This window comes from Pelodiscus sinensis, chromosome 2 (genome assembly GCF_049634645.1).
Source record: "Pelodiscus sinensis isolate JC-2024 chromosome 2, ASM4963464v1, whole genome shotgun sequence".
Lineage (NCBI taxonomy): Eukaryota > Metazoa > Chordata > Testudines > Trionychidae > Pelodiscus > Pelodiscus sinensis.
Genome location: NC_134712.1, coordinates 53,574,516 through 53,588,455, shown reverse-complemented (window position 1 = coordinate 53,588,455; position 13,940 = coordinate 53,574,516). Strand labels below are relative to the sequence as shown.

The 13,940-nt window shown below is 47.1% G+C and overlaps 1 protein-coding gene across 4 annotated transcripts in view; it reads left to right on the top strand.

Moving 5' to 3' along the window:
- LY96 (lymphocyte antigen 96) overlaps positions 1–13,940 on the top strand; it is a 40,114-nt gene that overhangs the window by 2,647 nt on the left and 23,527 nt on the right. For 2 of the 4 annotated variants that reach the window (XM_075920499.1, XM_014577725.3), the window contains exons 2-4: positions 3,687–3,773; positions 5,399–5,527; positions 7,497–7,549. In XM_075920499.1, coding sequence (XP_075776614.1) covers positions 3,687–3,773; positions 5,399–5,527; positions 7,497–7,549 — 269 coding nt within the window. The other 2 variants (XM_075920500.1, XM_075920501.1) reach the window with 2 other exon arrangements.

Sequence of the window (13,940 nt, the reverse complement as noted above, 5' to 3'; positions counted from 1 at the left end):
AGGTGCAAGCCTACCAGCATCCAGTCAGCAGACCCTGCACCTGGCTTGCTCGAGCCAGCCACCCGATGTCCCCCAGCCCTCCCCCTCTTCCCGGGACCAGGCTGGCGGCTCCGGGGAGCTTGCCTGGGACCGCAAGAGGCGGGCACCCGCCTGGGCTAGTGCGGACATCATGGACCTCGTCCACGAACTCCGCACTAGGCACAGGAAAGTGGCCGTCTAGGGCAGGAAGAGCTGCCAGCCTGGCCACCCAGAAGCAGGTGTGCATGAAAATCAAGGGGGTCCACTGAGACCCCCGACCCTGAGCCCTGAGCTTACAATGGCCGTACTGGGTCAGACCAAAGGTCCATCTAGCCCACTAGCCTGTCTGCCGACAGCGGCCAATCCTAGGGACCCTGAAGGGGATGGACCGAAGACAGTGACCAAGCCATTTGTCTCGTGCCATCCCTCTCCAGCCTTCCACAAACTTTGGGCAGGGACACCACTCCTACCCCCTGGCTAATACCACTCCATGGACCCAACCTCCATGAATTGATCTCACTTCTCTTTAAACTCTGTTCTAGTTGTAGCCTTCACAGCCTCCTGCAGCAAGGAGTTCCACAGGTTGACTCTTTGCTTTGTGAAGAAGAACTTTCTGTTATTAGTTTGAAGCCTGCTACCCATTCCTTTCCTTTGGTGTCCTCTCATTCTTCTATTATGGGAACTAATGAAGAACTTTTCTTGATGCACCCTCTCCACCCCACTTATGCTTTTATAGACCTCTATCCTATCCCCCCTCAGTCTCCTCTTTTCTAAACTGAAAAGTCCCAGTCTCTTTAGCCTCTCTTCATATGGGACCTGTTCCAAACCTCTGATCATTTTAGTTGCCCTCCCCTCTCCCACCCTCTCTCTTCCCCTCTCCCACCTCCTTTTCCTAGTCTCCCCGAGTTTTGTTCAATAAAGAGAGATTCTATTTTTGACCACACTTTTTCTTTATTTTGTACATGAGGAAGGGGGGCTAGGGAGGGGTAAGTGGAAGGAGGTGAGGGAGGAATGGGGTACGAGCCCCCGATGGGGAGGACTGGGCTGGCTCTGCGGGCTTCTGGGGGTGGAAGCTCTCCTGCAGCCCCCCAATTGCCCCCTCTCCCCAGATGGCAGCCTGCGGCAAGTGCAGCCGGTCTGATGGCTGAGTGCTGTGATGTGCCCAGTGTGGGCACTCAGAGCACTCCAAGCCAGGACTGTTTTGCAAGCGGGGCACCCCTGAGAACTGTCTGTCCGGGGTGGGGGTCGGGTCCCTTTAAGCACAGCCCTCGGCTAGCCTGAGGCAGCAACTCCACGCTCTAAGTCCTCATCTGATGCCCTGCCGGCACTGCTTCCGGCCATCCTTAACCCCGTTTCAGGGTCCACTTAATGTGGACATGCTAGTTCAAATTAGCAAAACGCTAATTCGAACTAGTTTTTTAGTCTGGATGCGTTAGATCGAATTAGCTTAGTTCGAATTAACTAATTCGAACTAAGTTAGTTCGAATTAGCGCTGTAGTGTAGACATACCCTCATTGAGGTGGACAAGCAAGCAGGGAAACCTGATAACTGGCTGTCCAGGCGGATCCCTTTGAGCACAGACCTCAGATAGCCTCAGGCAGCAGCCCCACACAGTAAATCCTGAGCCCTGCTGGAACTGGTTCCGGCCAGCCTTAAATGTGATTCAGAGTCCACTCAATGTGGATGCGCTATTTTGAAATAGCAAAATGCTAGTTTGAAATGCATTTTGTGTATAGATGCGTTATTTCAAAATAAGCTATTTCGAAGTAACACTGTAGTGTAGACATACCCATAGTCATAGTACAGTAAGATGAGTTAGTATATCAGCTGATAAATACTACAATACAGGTTGGACCTCCCTCGTCCGACACCTTCAGGACCTGAGCTGTCCTGAATCAGGGAGTTTGCTGGACCAGGGAACGTCAGGGCTTCCCTGCTGGCTGCCCCGCTCCTGGGCTCCTCACCCTGGGGCTCCCTGCCCTACTACTGGCCCCACTAAAGCTGTCCCACCATGGCTCCCCACCTTGCTGCTTGCCAGCTTCTCTAGGGTTTCACGGGGTTCCTGGCAGGGACCACTTGGCCACTGCCAGTCCCACTGTTGCAGGGTGTTCCCTGGGGTTTCTGGCTGGGGCCACCCAGCTGCTGGTGGCCCTGCAGCCATTGGGGGTTGCTCAGCCGGTGCCACCCGGACACCCCACCCTAGTGCTAGGGCTGCCCTGCTGCTTCCACCAGCTTCCACCAGGTGGATTCCAGCCATCAGCTCCTCTTCAGCCTGGGGTTCTCCAGTGGAGGCTGTTCTGTCACCCCAGCCCCCTTGCCACTGGGTGTTTCCCAGGGTTCCTGGCTGGGGTCACCTGGCCACAGATAACCCCGCTGCAGCTGGGAGTTCCCTGGCTGGGACTGGGACTCCCCAGCCATGTGGCCCTGCTAATGCCGGGGGTTCCCTGGGCTGGGTGGGAGCTCCCCAGCCTCCATCTGGCCCTGCTGATTCCGGGAGAAGGGGGTGTCCCTGGCTGGGGCTCCCTGGCCACCGTCTGGCTAATGTTGGAGGTTCCGGGCCAGGGCGGGGGCTTCCCAGATGCTGCCTCGCCAAGTTGGGAGTGCTCCCCAACCCTTGTGTTGCTCCGCAGCTCTTTGGTCCAGCATCATCCCTGGCCCAGCTGGACCATGGATGTTGCCGGACCAGCGAGTCGCAGGTTTGAAAGGTTCAACCTGTACAATGTACCTCAAACTACTCCATGTCCTCAGTACTCTCCAGACCCTCCCTCAAGCCATGTCTTCACTAAGGGGGAAAGTAAGATATGTAAGTCCAGCTATGTTAATTACATTTACATTTCCATGCGGACTCCACAACTGGAGGTTTGCTCTCGTTGGCTTCCCTTATTCCTTGCGAGGAGCAGGATTACTGGTGCCGATGGCAGTGCCCTCTGAGTTCAATTTACTAGACCCACTAAATCAAACTCTGGAAGATCAATCGCAGCAGCATCAATGTTCCTCCTAGTGAAGACATGGCCTCAGATTATGTTTTCATCATGGATAAAATGGTATATTGTGTCCTGTGAAGACAGAGCAAGTAAATGTAACCTGACTTGATTTCTGTCATTAAAAGAAAAGTACAGTATTGAACTGCATTTCTTCCAGGAGTGCTGTGCAGATGGAGATGGATGCTGAATTCTTATTAAAATGTGAAATAATAGGCTTTCCTACATTGAACAGACAGTGCAATTTGTACTTTAGCCTGTATTTTACACTGTCATCTGCATCTTGTACTGCAGTGGTCACTCAGGAAAAAAAAAAAACATGATGTAGAACAATCTACTAAGGTTCCATTTTCCATACATTGGAAACCATGCTATCACAACAAAGTTTAAGCACTGTTTATGTTAGCAGGCTTGTAAGATAGTTTCCCTGACCAGTGTTTAAGAATCATGTTGGAAAACCATGTAATAGCATTCTTTTAACAACAGTATGGAAAATATGTATTTTCAAAACATACATAAATATAACAGCCTGTGTGTTATCCTCAAGCCAACAACCTATTGTTTTTAATACTTAATTTCCAAGTGGAATGATGTTATTTTTGTTTCTAAGTAGAAAGATAATTTAGAAATTTGTTTTGATGGAGAGCTCTATTCATGCTGACTTTATTCAATTTTTTAAAAATTTAGATTCTGTGGCCCATGTTTTTCTCGTTACTATAGTTCCTTGTTCCTTTAGCCAGCGAAATTGGAAAGGTACTGTTTTCTGGATTCCAAGTAAGTTATTTTTTGTGTTTTCCATCAAAATTTGGGGATTATATTCTATATTTGCAAGGGGATATTTAAGTAACTTCTATCTCTAGCCTTCTATTCTAAATGAGAAGGCTATTTAGGGGAAAATTTTCATTGTCAGACATGAAAAGATACATCATAATGATATAGAAAGAGCCTGATTTTCTAATACATTTTTGTAAAGACATGTGCACTAAAACATGACTCTCTTATCCATGCAATTACCATAATTTTACACACTAATCCAGCAGTTGTGCAAATTGTCACTTGGACAAAAAACTGTTAATTTGCTCATTTAGTTACTGAATGTAACATTAATGAATATTGTGCATAAATTGGGCACACAATTGCTCATGCACAATTTAGAAAATTCATTTAGAAGTATAGCCAAAGATTAAATGCCAAATTCACCTACCCAAACCCTGTCTAAAGTAGAAAAATAAATTGCACTTAAAATATGTGTTAGCTAACACATTTAACTCACAATTTTGAATGCTAGTATAGTTAGGATTTATACACCTTTAAGAATATGTTAGCTCACTGTAGTCTATCCTAGGCCCTTTGTGACATGATTCAGTGTCACCCAGCAGTCCCCCCATAGAGGGTATGTGATTTTGGTGGATCTTGAAGGGAGAGACACAGGGCCTACTACAACCAGTACCATGTCTCCTCCCTGTAATGATCACTTCCAAGTTTTCTCTTTTTCGCATCAACCATCTTCTTTAGTCAGTTAAGATGTTGAATGTAGCACTTGAATCCGGCAGAAGTACAAATGAGACAGCCTTGTTAAGATAGAGTACTACCATAGCTAAGGAGAAAAAGTGGTTAAATTCTTCTACCATTTCACTGAGCTTTTTGATTAAACAGAGGAGGAGCAACCCAGTTTTCAGATTGTGGGCATCGCAGGAAGAAGGAGCAGTTTTGTAGAAAAATTTCCAGTCTCTGCTATCCCACTTTATAAAGACAAATACCTAAAAATGTAGCAAAAGACTTGCGTTCTTTTCTTCCATTGTGCCGTTTATCCAAGTATGTAAAATGGGGTGTGTGTGATGATATTTAACTTGCAGAGTTGTTGGATTCAATTAATTTATGCTCATTCACTTCACTTTGAAAACACACAAAATTGTAGCCCCAATTCAGCAGTGTAATTAATCATGTTTAATTTTAATCACCTGTATGGAACAATTTGGATACATATATCGAAGTGCTGGAGACGGTAGAAAATTATTCATATTTCTTATGGATGGAAAATAACTTTTCAATTACAACTGTTACAATGACTTTTCATTTCAGTGACAACTCCAGTTTTCATTTAATATTTTTGTCCAAAAACGTGAACATTTGCAATTTAAAACCAAATAATTTATTTCAGGCTTTTGTTTTTTAGACGATACCCTCCAAAAATTCTGAAGATTTTTTTTCCTTGTGTGAAGTGAAGAATAATTTCCCAGCCAGTAACATCATACTTAAAAACCATGCTGAGTCGCACCTTATATGAGTACTAAGTTTAATATTCTAGTCTCCATTAATGTGCATGATTCTCACCCTTGTAAGGAGTGAATATATTTTATGGAGATTTCATCAATTTATGTTTTGCTTATTTTTAATAGGGAGTGATATAATCTTTATGAAGGTCAGGATAGAATTATGGTATAACACTGCAAAAGTATTAGATTCAAAACATATTGTTTGCCATGGATTTGATGATGACTTTTCATTTTGTGGAACGCTGAAGGGAGGTAAGCAGGGGAAGGGAGGGAATTTGATACACAGGGAACAGAATCCCGCCATAGGTTGGACCTTCCTGGTCGGCACCCTTGGGACCTAAACAGTCCTAAACCAGAAAGTTTGCTGAACCAGGGGAGGTCAAGGGTTCCTTCTGGCTGTCCACCCTGCTCCCAGATGCTAGCCCTGTCCTCTGGGCTCCACTTCCGGCCCCGGGTGGTGCTGCACTCCCACCATGACAGCCCCGCTGCCTCTGGCTTAGCCAAGGCTTCACTCTCCACTGCCAGCCCATTCCAGGCTGCACTCCTGACCCTGGCCAGCTGGGACTCTATAGTCCAGCAATATCTGTGATTCTGCCGGACCACAGATGTTGCTGGACCAGAGTAATGGATTTCAGAGGTTCAGTATATAGCTTCAAACACTGTTGTTGCTAGTAGGTTCCTTAGAAAGCTGTTTAACTGAGCAGCATAGACAGGGATTTTTCTGTGTCTGTGAATAGCTTTAGAGTTTAGACAATAATTCTTGCAAGAGGGCCACTTCACCAGTTTTAGTAGTGGTCCCAGGCTGGCTCCACCCCCTATGGCAGAAGGGGCCTATGGCAGAAGGGGCGGTTCCCTCTAGGCACTGCCTGCCCTTGGGGAAGAAAGGAGACTTTGTGCCCTCCCCCGCAGGGCAGGGGATCACATGAAATCTCTTGGCCACCATCCCCACAATGGCAAGGGTGCCCAGCATCCAGTGGGAACTGCCAGTCATTTTCAACAGCTGATGGTTCTCTCTGGTGTCTGCACGCCCTGGCAGGGGGCAGCGGAAACTTTGCACACACCCTGCCCAGGCCCTGATTGGCTTGGGGCAGAGGAGTGTGCAAAGTCTCTTGCCACGCTATCCTGCCACTGCGCACAGTGCCCAGAAGGAACCGCCTGCCACTTTGGAGAGTTAGCTCTGTTACTGTGTGCTTCTGGCAGGGGACAATAGACTTCGCACACACACCTTCCCCCAGTGCGAGGATGAGGGAGTGCGCAAAGTCTCTCACCCCCCACCCTGCTCTGTTAGGAGCATGCAGTGGCTAGAGGGAGCTGCCAGCTGCCCAAAGTGGCAGGCGGTTCCCTCTAGGTGCAGTGTGGGGTGATGGAGGGGAGGAGATTCTATGTGCTGTGCTTTCCCCAAGCCAATCGGGGCCTGAGCAGGGTGTATGCAAAGTTTCTTCCTCCCATCCCTGCCAGGGGTGCACGGGCACCAGAGGGAACTGCCAGCTGTTCAAAATGTCTGGCAGTTCCCTCTGGGCACTGTGAGCCTCTGGGGCAATGGGGGTGGGAGGTAGGCTGAGAGATTTCAAGAATACAAAATACAAGAATGCAAGCAATGAAGGATGAAGGATAAAATTGGCAAAGCAAAGGGGGCTGATGAAGAAGGTTTAAGAGAGACACAGAGGATGTGTCTACATTGCACCATAGCTTGAAATAAGAGACGCAATTTGAGCTACCCAAGTTGCATCTCTTATTTCAATCTTATTTAGAAAGCGTTTATTTTGTAATTTGACGCCGTCTACACAGCACCAAATTTTGAAATAACCCACTGTTCCGAAATGTCCCCTGCTCCTCATGGAATGAGGTTTACAGGGATATCGGAATAGTGAGCCCATTATATTTCAGTGTAGCGGGCTTGCTGTGAGGATGCAGGATAGCTATTTTGAGATACTCCTGTATCCTGGAATAGTGTTTCAGTGTAGACATAGCCGTAGGGCAGTAGAGGAGGCAGAATTATATAGTGTCTGTTAAACTTCGAATGCATACACTTATGATCTTCAGGCCACAAGCCAAACAAATTTCCCAGTTGCATTCTGTACTTTAAGGAAGACCTAAATAGAGAGTAAGAAATAAGGTCTCTATCCAATTCCCTCTGAAACTGACTGGTGTGTTTTATTTTATCATGGCTATGGACCAAACATAAGTAACCACTTCTGTTATAACTCTTCCTATTTTGCAGAGACGGTGAACACAACATTTCACATGAGCGGAGTAAGAACAACATTTCTAAAGGTATCTTCCAAAATATTACTGTGTCTAAGATATATGTTAATGGTTACAAAAATTACCAAAATAGCACACTGACATTTATTCTTCCCCTGAAAATAGTATTGCTCCAAAACTGTATAGAATTATACTGAATTATAATTTTGTTTCTTACTTCAGGAATGACTGTACTTGAGTGATAGGTGAACTCAAGTTATCCCTTGCTAATAGCTTTCTGAAGAGTTTATTTTAGAAAAGAAAATTAGCACAGGTAATATAACAAGACTTATGCAAGCAAATAGACAACTGTAAGGACTGTGAATACATAGTAATGATAAGAGATATCATGTAAATAAGAAAACTAACAGCCACTTTCGCCAAAGGGATTAACGTGTATATCACTCTAATGAGCCTATTATCATTTGGTGGTTCACTTAAGTTGGTACAGTCCCACCTATTTCCTTGCTTTCCATCTACAACTGTCTCATTTTGTCTTTCAGGTTCTCTTCTCCACTCCCTCCCTTCCTTGTTTTCCAAACATGCACACTCCTATCCTCACTTCAGGCAGTCTTTCTCTTTTCTTCCTCTCACTATGTCCAGGTCACTCTTCTATGTCTCTTTCCCTTATCTTCCCCATTTCCAAGTTCCCCTTTGTCACAGAGAAAAACTTTACTTTCCCTTTGCCCCACCTCCCTCTCCCATGTCCTCTCTTCCTCCTTTTGGTTATCCTGTCATCATCCTTTTCCCTTGTGTCACAACCAGCTAAAAGGGTTAGTGATGTATAAGTTGCCGTTGCTGATCTTTGGGCAGCAACTCTCTTCGCTGGATTATAGAAGGCATCTATGCTCCATGGTGTGCTTGCTAAGATCTGCCTATCACTGAAGTTTGGGAAGTCACCAGGCTCTGCATCCCCATCCGCAGTCAGATGGGACTGTCAGCCAGCGGGTAGAACAGGAGGCTTATTAGTTGATGGGGGCACAGCATAGAACAGACTTGGCAGCACAGTCACCTGAAGCAGTCAGTAAAATCCATCTGGGGAGAGGGGGCTCAGAGCCAAAGGCCCTGACCCCCCTCTCTATACTCCAAGTCAGCAAGACTAAGCAGCATACTCAGCAGCCTGTCCCAGCCTTACAGCCAGCCCTGCCTCTGGCCTTTGTCCTGCTTCCTGGGGAAAAGAACATAAGAACATAAAGACGGACATACTGGTCAGGCCAAAGGTCCATCTAGCCCATTATCCTGTCTTTCAACAGTGGCCAATGCCAGATGCCCCAGAGGGATTGAATAGAACAGGGAATCAAGTGATCCCTCTCCTATTATCTATTTCCAGCCTCTGACAAAGGCTAGTGACACCGATCCCTACCCATCCTGGCTAATAATCACCTAGTCACACAGCCGTCCTGAATTCATGTGACAGAAAGCATCAGCCATTGTATTTGTGGGTAAGGCTACCACACCAAAATTCACATAGCTATTTAGGTATTGGTGCAGTGCCCAGGGAAACTGATGCATACACATGGGATTACTACAGGACAATAGAAATCACATGCCACATAACAAGGGGAATAAAACCCACACAATACCCACTTGTCACAGTGGCAAATTGGCCAGCAGAAGGCCATGGCCCCCGACCAGCTCCCTCTGCCTGGCTGGCCATCAGAGGGATGTGGAGCACAGATGCAGAAGGGAAAGAGGTAGTTGTCAGAACTTGGCTGCAGGGAGGGTGTGTTTTTTGTGTGTGCATGCCCTGCACATGAACACTCAATATATGTGCATTATTGTTTGAAGTAGTGAATGACTGATGGGTCTGTGACCATTTTTTCTTGCTATTCATGGATGTCAGACTGTAACACCTACCTCTTAGATAAACAAATATTTCTTGTTATCTTTGCCCAAATAGCTATTGATGTGAGGGAAAACCCTTCTTAAGGCCTGTTTTACACTAGGAGTTTACACCAAATTTAACCATATATATCATTTTCTAAATGATGCATCCACACCACCAAACCTGTTTCACTGAAATTTAGGGCCGTTGAAGTTGATGTCAGTTACTCCTGATTTCATGAGGAGTAACGCTATTCCCGACTTTGCCTGGTTGAGTTTATGATAGTGTAGATGCACCGATGGTGAAAGTCGAGGCTATTGGCCTCCAGGAGGCATCCCACAATGGCCCATTCTGACCACTCTGGCCAGAACTTGAACCTCTTCTGCTCTCCAGGTGATCAGGAAAAGCGCAGTGAAAGTTTGAATTTCATTTCCCGTGTGGCCAGTGTTGCGACCACACCTCAAAGTAAGCAGCACACTTGAGCAGCATACGTGGCCATAATTTCTAATACTTCCACGATTTCCAATACTTCATCTCTTATGGGCTCCACTTCCCAGTGGCACAAAAGAGCACCAGGAATGTCCGGGAGATCTTGGTCCTCATTGAGGCATGGGGAGAGTAATCCATTCTCTCCGAGCTCCAAACCAGCAAAGAAAATGTGGACATTTACACAAAGATCACAAACTGCTTGGTGGTCAAAGGATATTCCAGGGATGCCCAGCAGTGCAGTCAAAATAAAGGCGCTGAAGCAGTCCTACCATAAGGCAAAGCAGGTGAATCGCTGGTCTGGTGCAAGACCGCACACATGCCAGTTCTGTGAACAGCTGGATGTGATTCTGGGGGCGTGGACCCGACCAGCTTCCCAAGCCTCACCATGGAGGCCAGCCAAGACATTCCTGGCATCAGTGTGGAGGACAGTGTAGTGGGAGTAGGAGGGGGGGAGGGAAAGATGGGGAGAGGAGAATAGCCAGCCAGTTATGGGCGAGAACCAAGAACTTTTTATCATGTTGGAGCCACTCCCCTCCTCCCAAGATGTCTCCTCTTCAAGCACTGATCCTGGGGCGGGCACTTCTGGTGAGTTCACAATTTTTTCTTATTTCAACGGGTTAAGGCAATTGGGCGTGATGTATGATGTGCTCTGTGCCTATCCAGCGTGGGGGTCCTAGAACAGCTTGTTAAAGTGTCTGCAGATGGAGCAGAAATCTTCCCTGCACATCTCCATGAAACTCTCAGATAGGAACTCTTTGATCCTTCTCACAAGGTTTCTGGGGAGGCCACCTTTATTCCGTCCTCCATGGTAGGACACCTTCCCATGCCAAGCCACCAGTAAGTGGTCTGGCATCATCAGACTACAAAGCATTGCAGCATAAGGCCTAGAGTTATAGCCACATTCAGTCAGCTCCAGTCACTCTATGTGATTTGGAGCAGACTGGTATCTTTCATAGCTACCTGGATGAAGGAGGAAGGGAGGCTATTAGCACTCTCTCCAGGAAGCTGTGTGTGCTGGGCACAGGTCCCTCACTCCTTCCCCCTGCAGGCTCCTGTGAGCTGGGAAAGTAGCCTACCTGCCCCAGGACATGGGGTAGGGAGGAACTCAAGGGCAGCCTTATCCTCCAGGACCTCAGGAGGCAAAAGGCTGCCCTTCACGTGTTTCTGAGCCCTCTTTCCCCCGTGTTTTCTCACCATGGACTTCTTTTATTTCCCTGCTGATCATAAAAATGCATGATCTCTGAACAACAGTCTCTTTACTGCTTGTACTGAAGAGGTGGGATGGGGGATTAAAGGCAAACACGGGGAATGCAGGGGTACCTTGTTGAAAGCAATGTGCATGAGTCTCAAAACTGGCCATTCAGAAAACTCCTTCAAAGCCTCTCTTATTTGCGCTGCACTGCCTCACACTATGCTCTCTTTATCACCCTGGTGTCTAGCTGCTCAAAGTTTCTGGCTAGGTGCTCAGCCTCAGCCTCCCACCCTGCCAGATAACTTTCCCCCTTGCTCTTGCGCAGATTATGGAGCACACAGCATGCTGACACCTCGTTCCACGAGGAGTAACAGTAGTTCGGAATAGGAAGCCTAATCTGAATTAACTACTTCGTGCTGCGTGTAGCCGCGGGCACGGAGTCCGAACTAGCGGGGCTTTAAAAATGGTGGCACCCGGCAAGATGCAAATGAAGCCCAGGAAATTCAAATCCTGGGCTTCATTTGCAACTTCGGTTGCCTACATTAACCACCCTAGTTCGAACTAGGGTGGTAGTGTAGACATACCCTTGGATGCCTATCTCACACCTAATCCCCAGTGTGAACCTCTAAACTGATTGAGATAGGCATGGTAACACCTGTCTCCTGGTCAAGCAAGTGTGCTCAGAGCATGGCTAAAGCCACCCAATCCAGCCAGAGAGATGGGGAAGAGAGGATGATGAAGGGCCTCCCTTGTAACCTTTAGCCTAATATAGTGTTTCTCAAAGTGGGCTGTAGGCCATTAAGTAAACAAACCAGAGCAGCCTGTTAGCAGCTTTCTCAAAGCGAGGCTGCAGCTCACTCTGAGAAACACTGGCCTAGTGGTTAGTGGAATCTGGGGATCTGTGTACACTTCCACTCTGCCTGATGAGTAGGAATTTGAACAGGGCCCTCCTGCATTTCAGGTGAGCACCCTGGACCTTGAGATATGGGATATTCTGATGTGGGGGTGTTTCTTGTTAAAACCATTTCATTTTGTATTACAAGTTTAATTGTTAATTGGTCCAGAGAGTGATTGAAAATAACTGTATAGTCTATAACTGTACAATCCATTCCCCTCATCAGGAAGAGTGGAAATTGAATCTCATTTCCTGTGTCCCAGGTGAGTGTCCTAACCACTTGATTAAAGATTATTGTTAGGGCCCTTCCAAATTCATGGCCTTGTAAAACACATCACAGTCCATGAAATCTGGTCTCTACTATAGTATCACATCAGTAGCAGCAGAGAAGTAAGGGTATGTCTACACTACAAAGTTAATTCGAACTAACGGATGTTAGTTCAAATTAACTTTGATAGGCGCTACACTAGCGCTCCGCTAGTTCGAACTTAATTTGAACTAGCGGAGCGCTTAGTTCGAACTAGGTAAACCTCATTTTACGAGGACTAAGCCTAGTTCGAACTTACTAGTTCGAATTAAGGGGTGTGTAGCCCCTTAATTCGAACTAGTGGGAAGCTAGCCCTCCCCAGCTTTCCCTGGTGGCCACTCTGGCCAACACCAGGGAAACTCTATTGCCCCCCTCCCGGCCTCGGACCCCTTAAAGGGGCACAGGCTGGCTACGATGCCCATGCCAGGTGCAAGCCTGCCAGCACCCAGTCAGCAGACCCTGCACCTGGAATGGCTCGAGCCAGCCACCCGATGCCCCCCAGCCCTCCGCCTCTTCCTGGGACCAGGCTGGCGGCTCCCGGGAGCTTGCCCAGGACCGCAAGAGGCGGGCACCCGCCTGGTCCAGTGCAGACATTGTGGACCTCGTCCACGACCTCCGCACTAGGCACAGGAAAGCAGCCGTCTAGGGCAGGAGAGCTGCCAGCCTGGCCACCCAGGAGCAGGTTTGCATGAAAATCAAGGTGGTCCACTGAGACCCCCGACCCTGAGCCCTTAGCTTAGAATGGCCGTACTGGGTCAGACCAAAGGTCCATCTAGCCCAGTAGCCTGTCTGCCGTCAGCAGCCAACCCTAGGGACCCTGGAGGGGATGGACCAAAGACAGTGACCAAGCCATTTGTCTCGTGCCATCCCTCTCCAGCCTTCCACAAACTTTGGGCAGGGACGCCACTCCTACCCCCTGGCTAATACCACTCAATGGACCCAACCTCCATGAATTGATCTCACTTCTCTTTAAACTCTGTTCTAGTTGTAGCCTTCACATCCTCCTGCAGCAAGGAGTTCCACAGGTTGACTCCACCAGGACATTCAAGATTTATAAAGTGCTTAACTGTGATCCTGTTGGATCTTGTGCAAAAAATAGTATGTGATCATGTAATTAAAGGCTGCATCATAATGCATATGCACAAAAGGTCATCTTAATTCTTCATTTTCTAATTTCTGCATGCTTGGTGTTGCAAACTTAATAAAATTCTTTTAATATAGCAGTTTTTAAATTGAATTTCCCAAATTAAAAAACAAACAAACAGAAATCTCACCATGTGACGAGATACTGACACCCACACAGGTAATCAACAAGGTTGGAACCTTTGAGTCCACCACACAGACCTCTGCCATTTGAGCAAATATAATAAATGATAGCAGTAGCAGGTTGCCATTCTCTGTGAATCAGCACTAGAATGGATGAGACAGACACTTTGCCAGTGTGTTTCACAGCCTTGTTCTTTCAGCAATGGAGTTTTGAGAGACAAGAATTGGTTTCCATTCCAGGCTTTGGAGGGGAATATGGTCCTGTGGTCACATACTTTTCTGTCTTTTTGTTTTCTCCCAAACCTGACTCCTTCTGCCCTTGTTAACTTCAGCCTGTCCCTGTGCAAGACCTATTTCTCCCCTACCTGGGCTCCTTATCCTAGTCTTCTCTCCCCAGATTTTGGGCTGAAAAGTGGTAACAAACTTATGTGACTTTTCCCCCTTTGT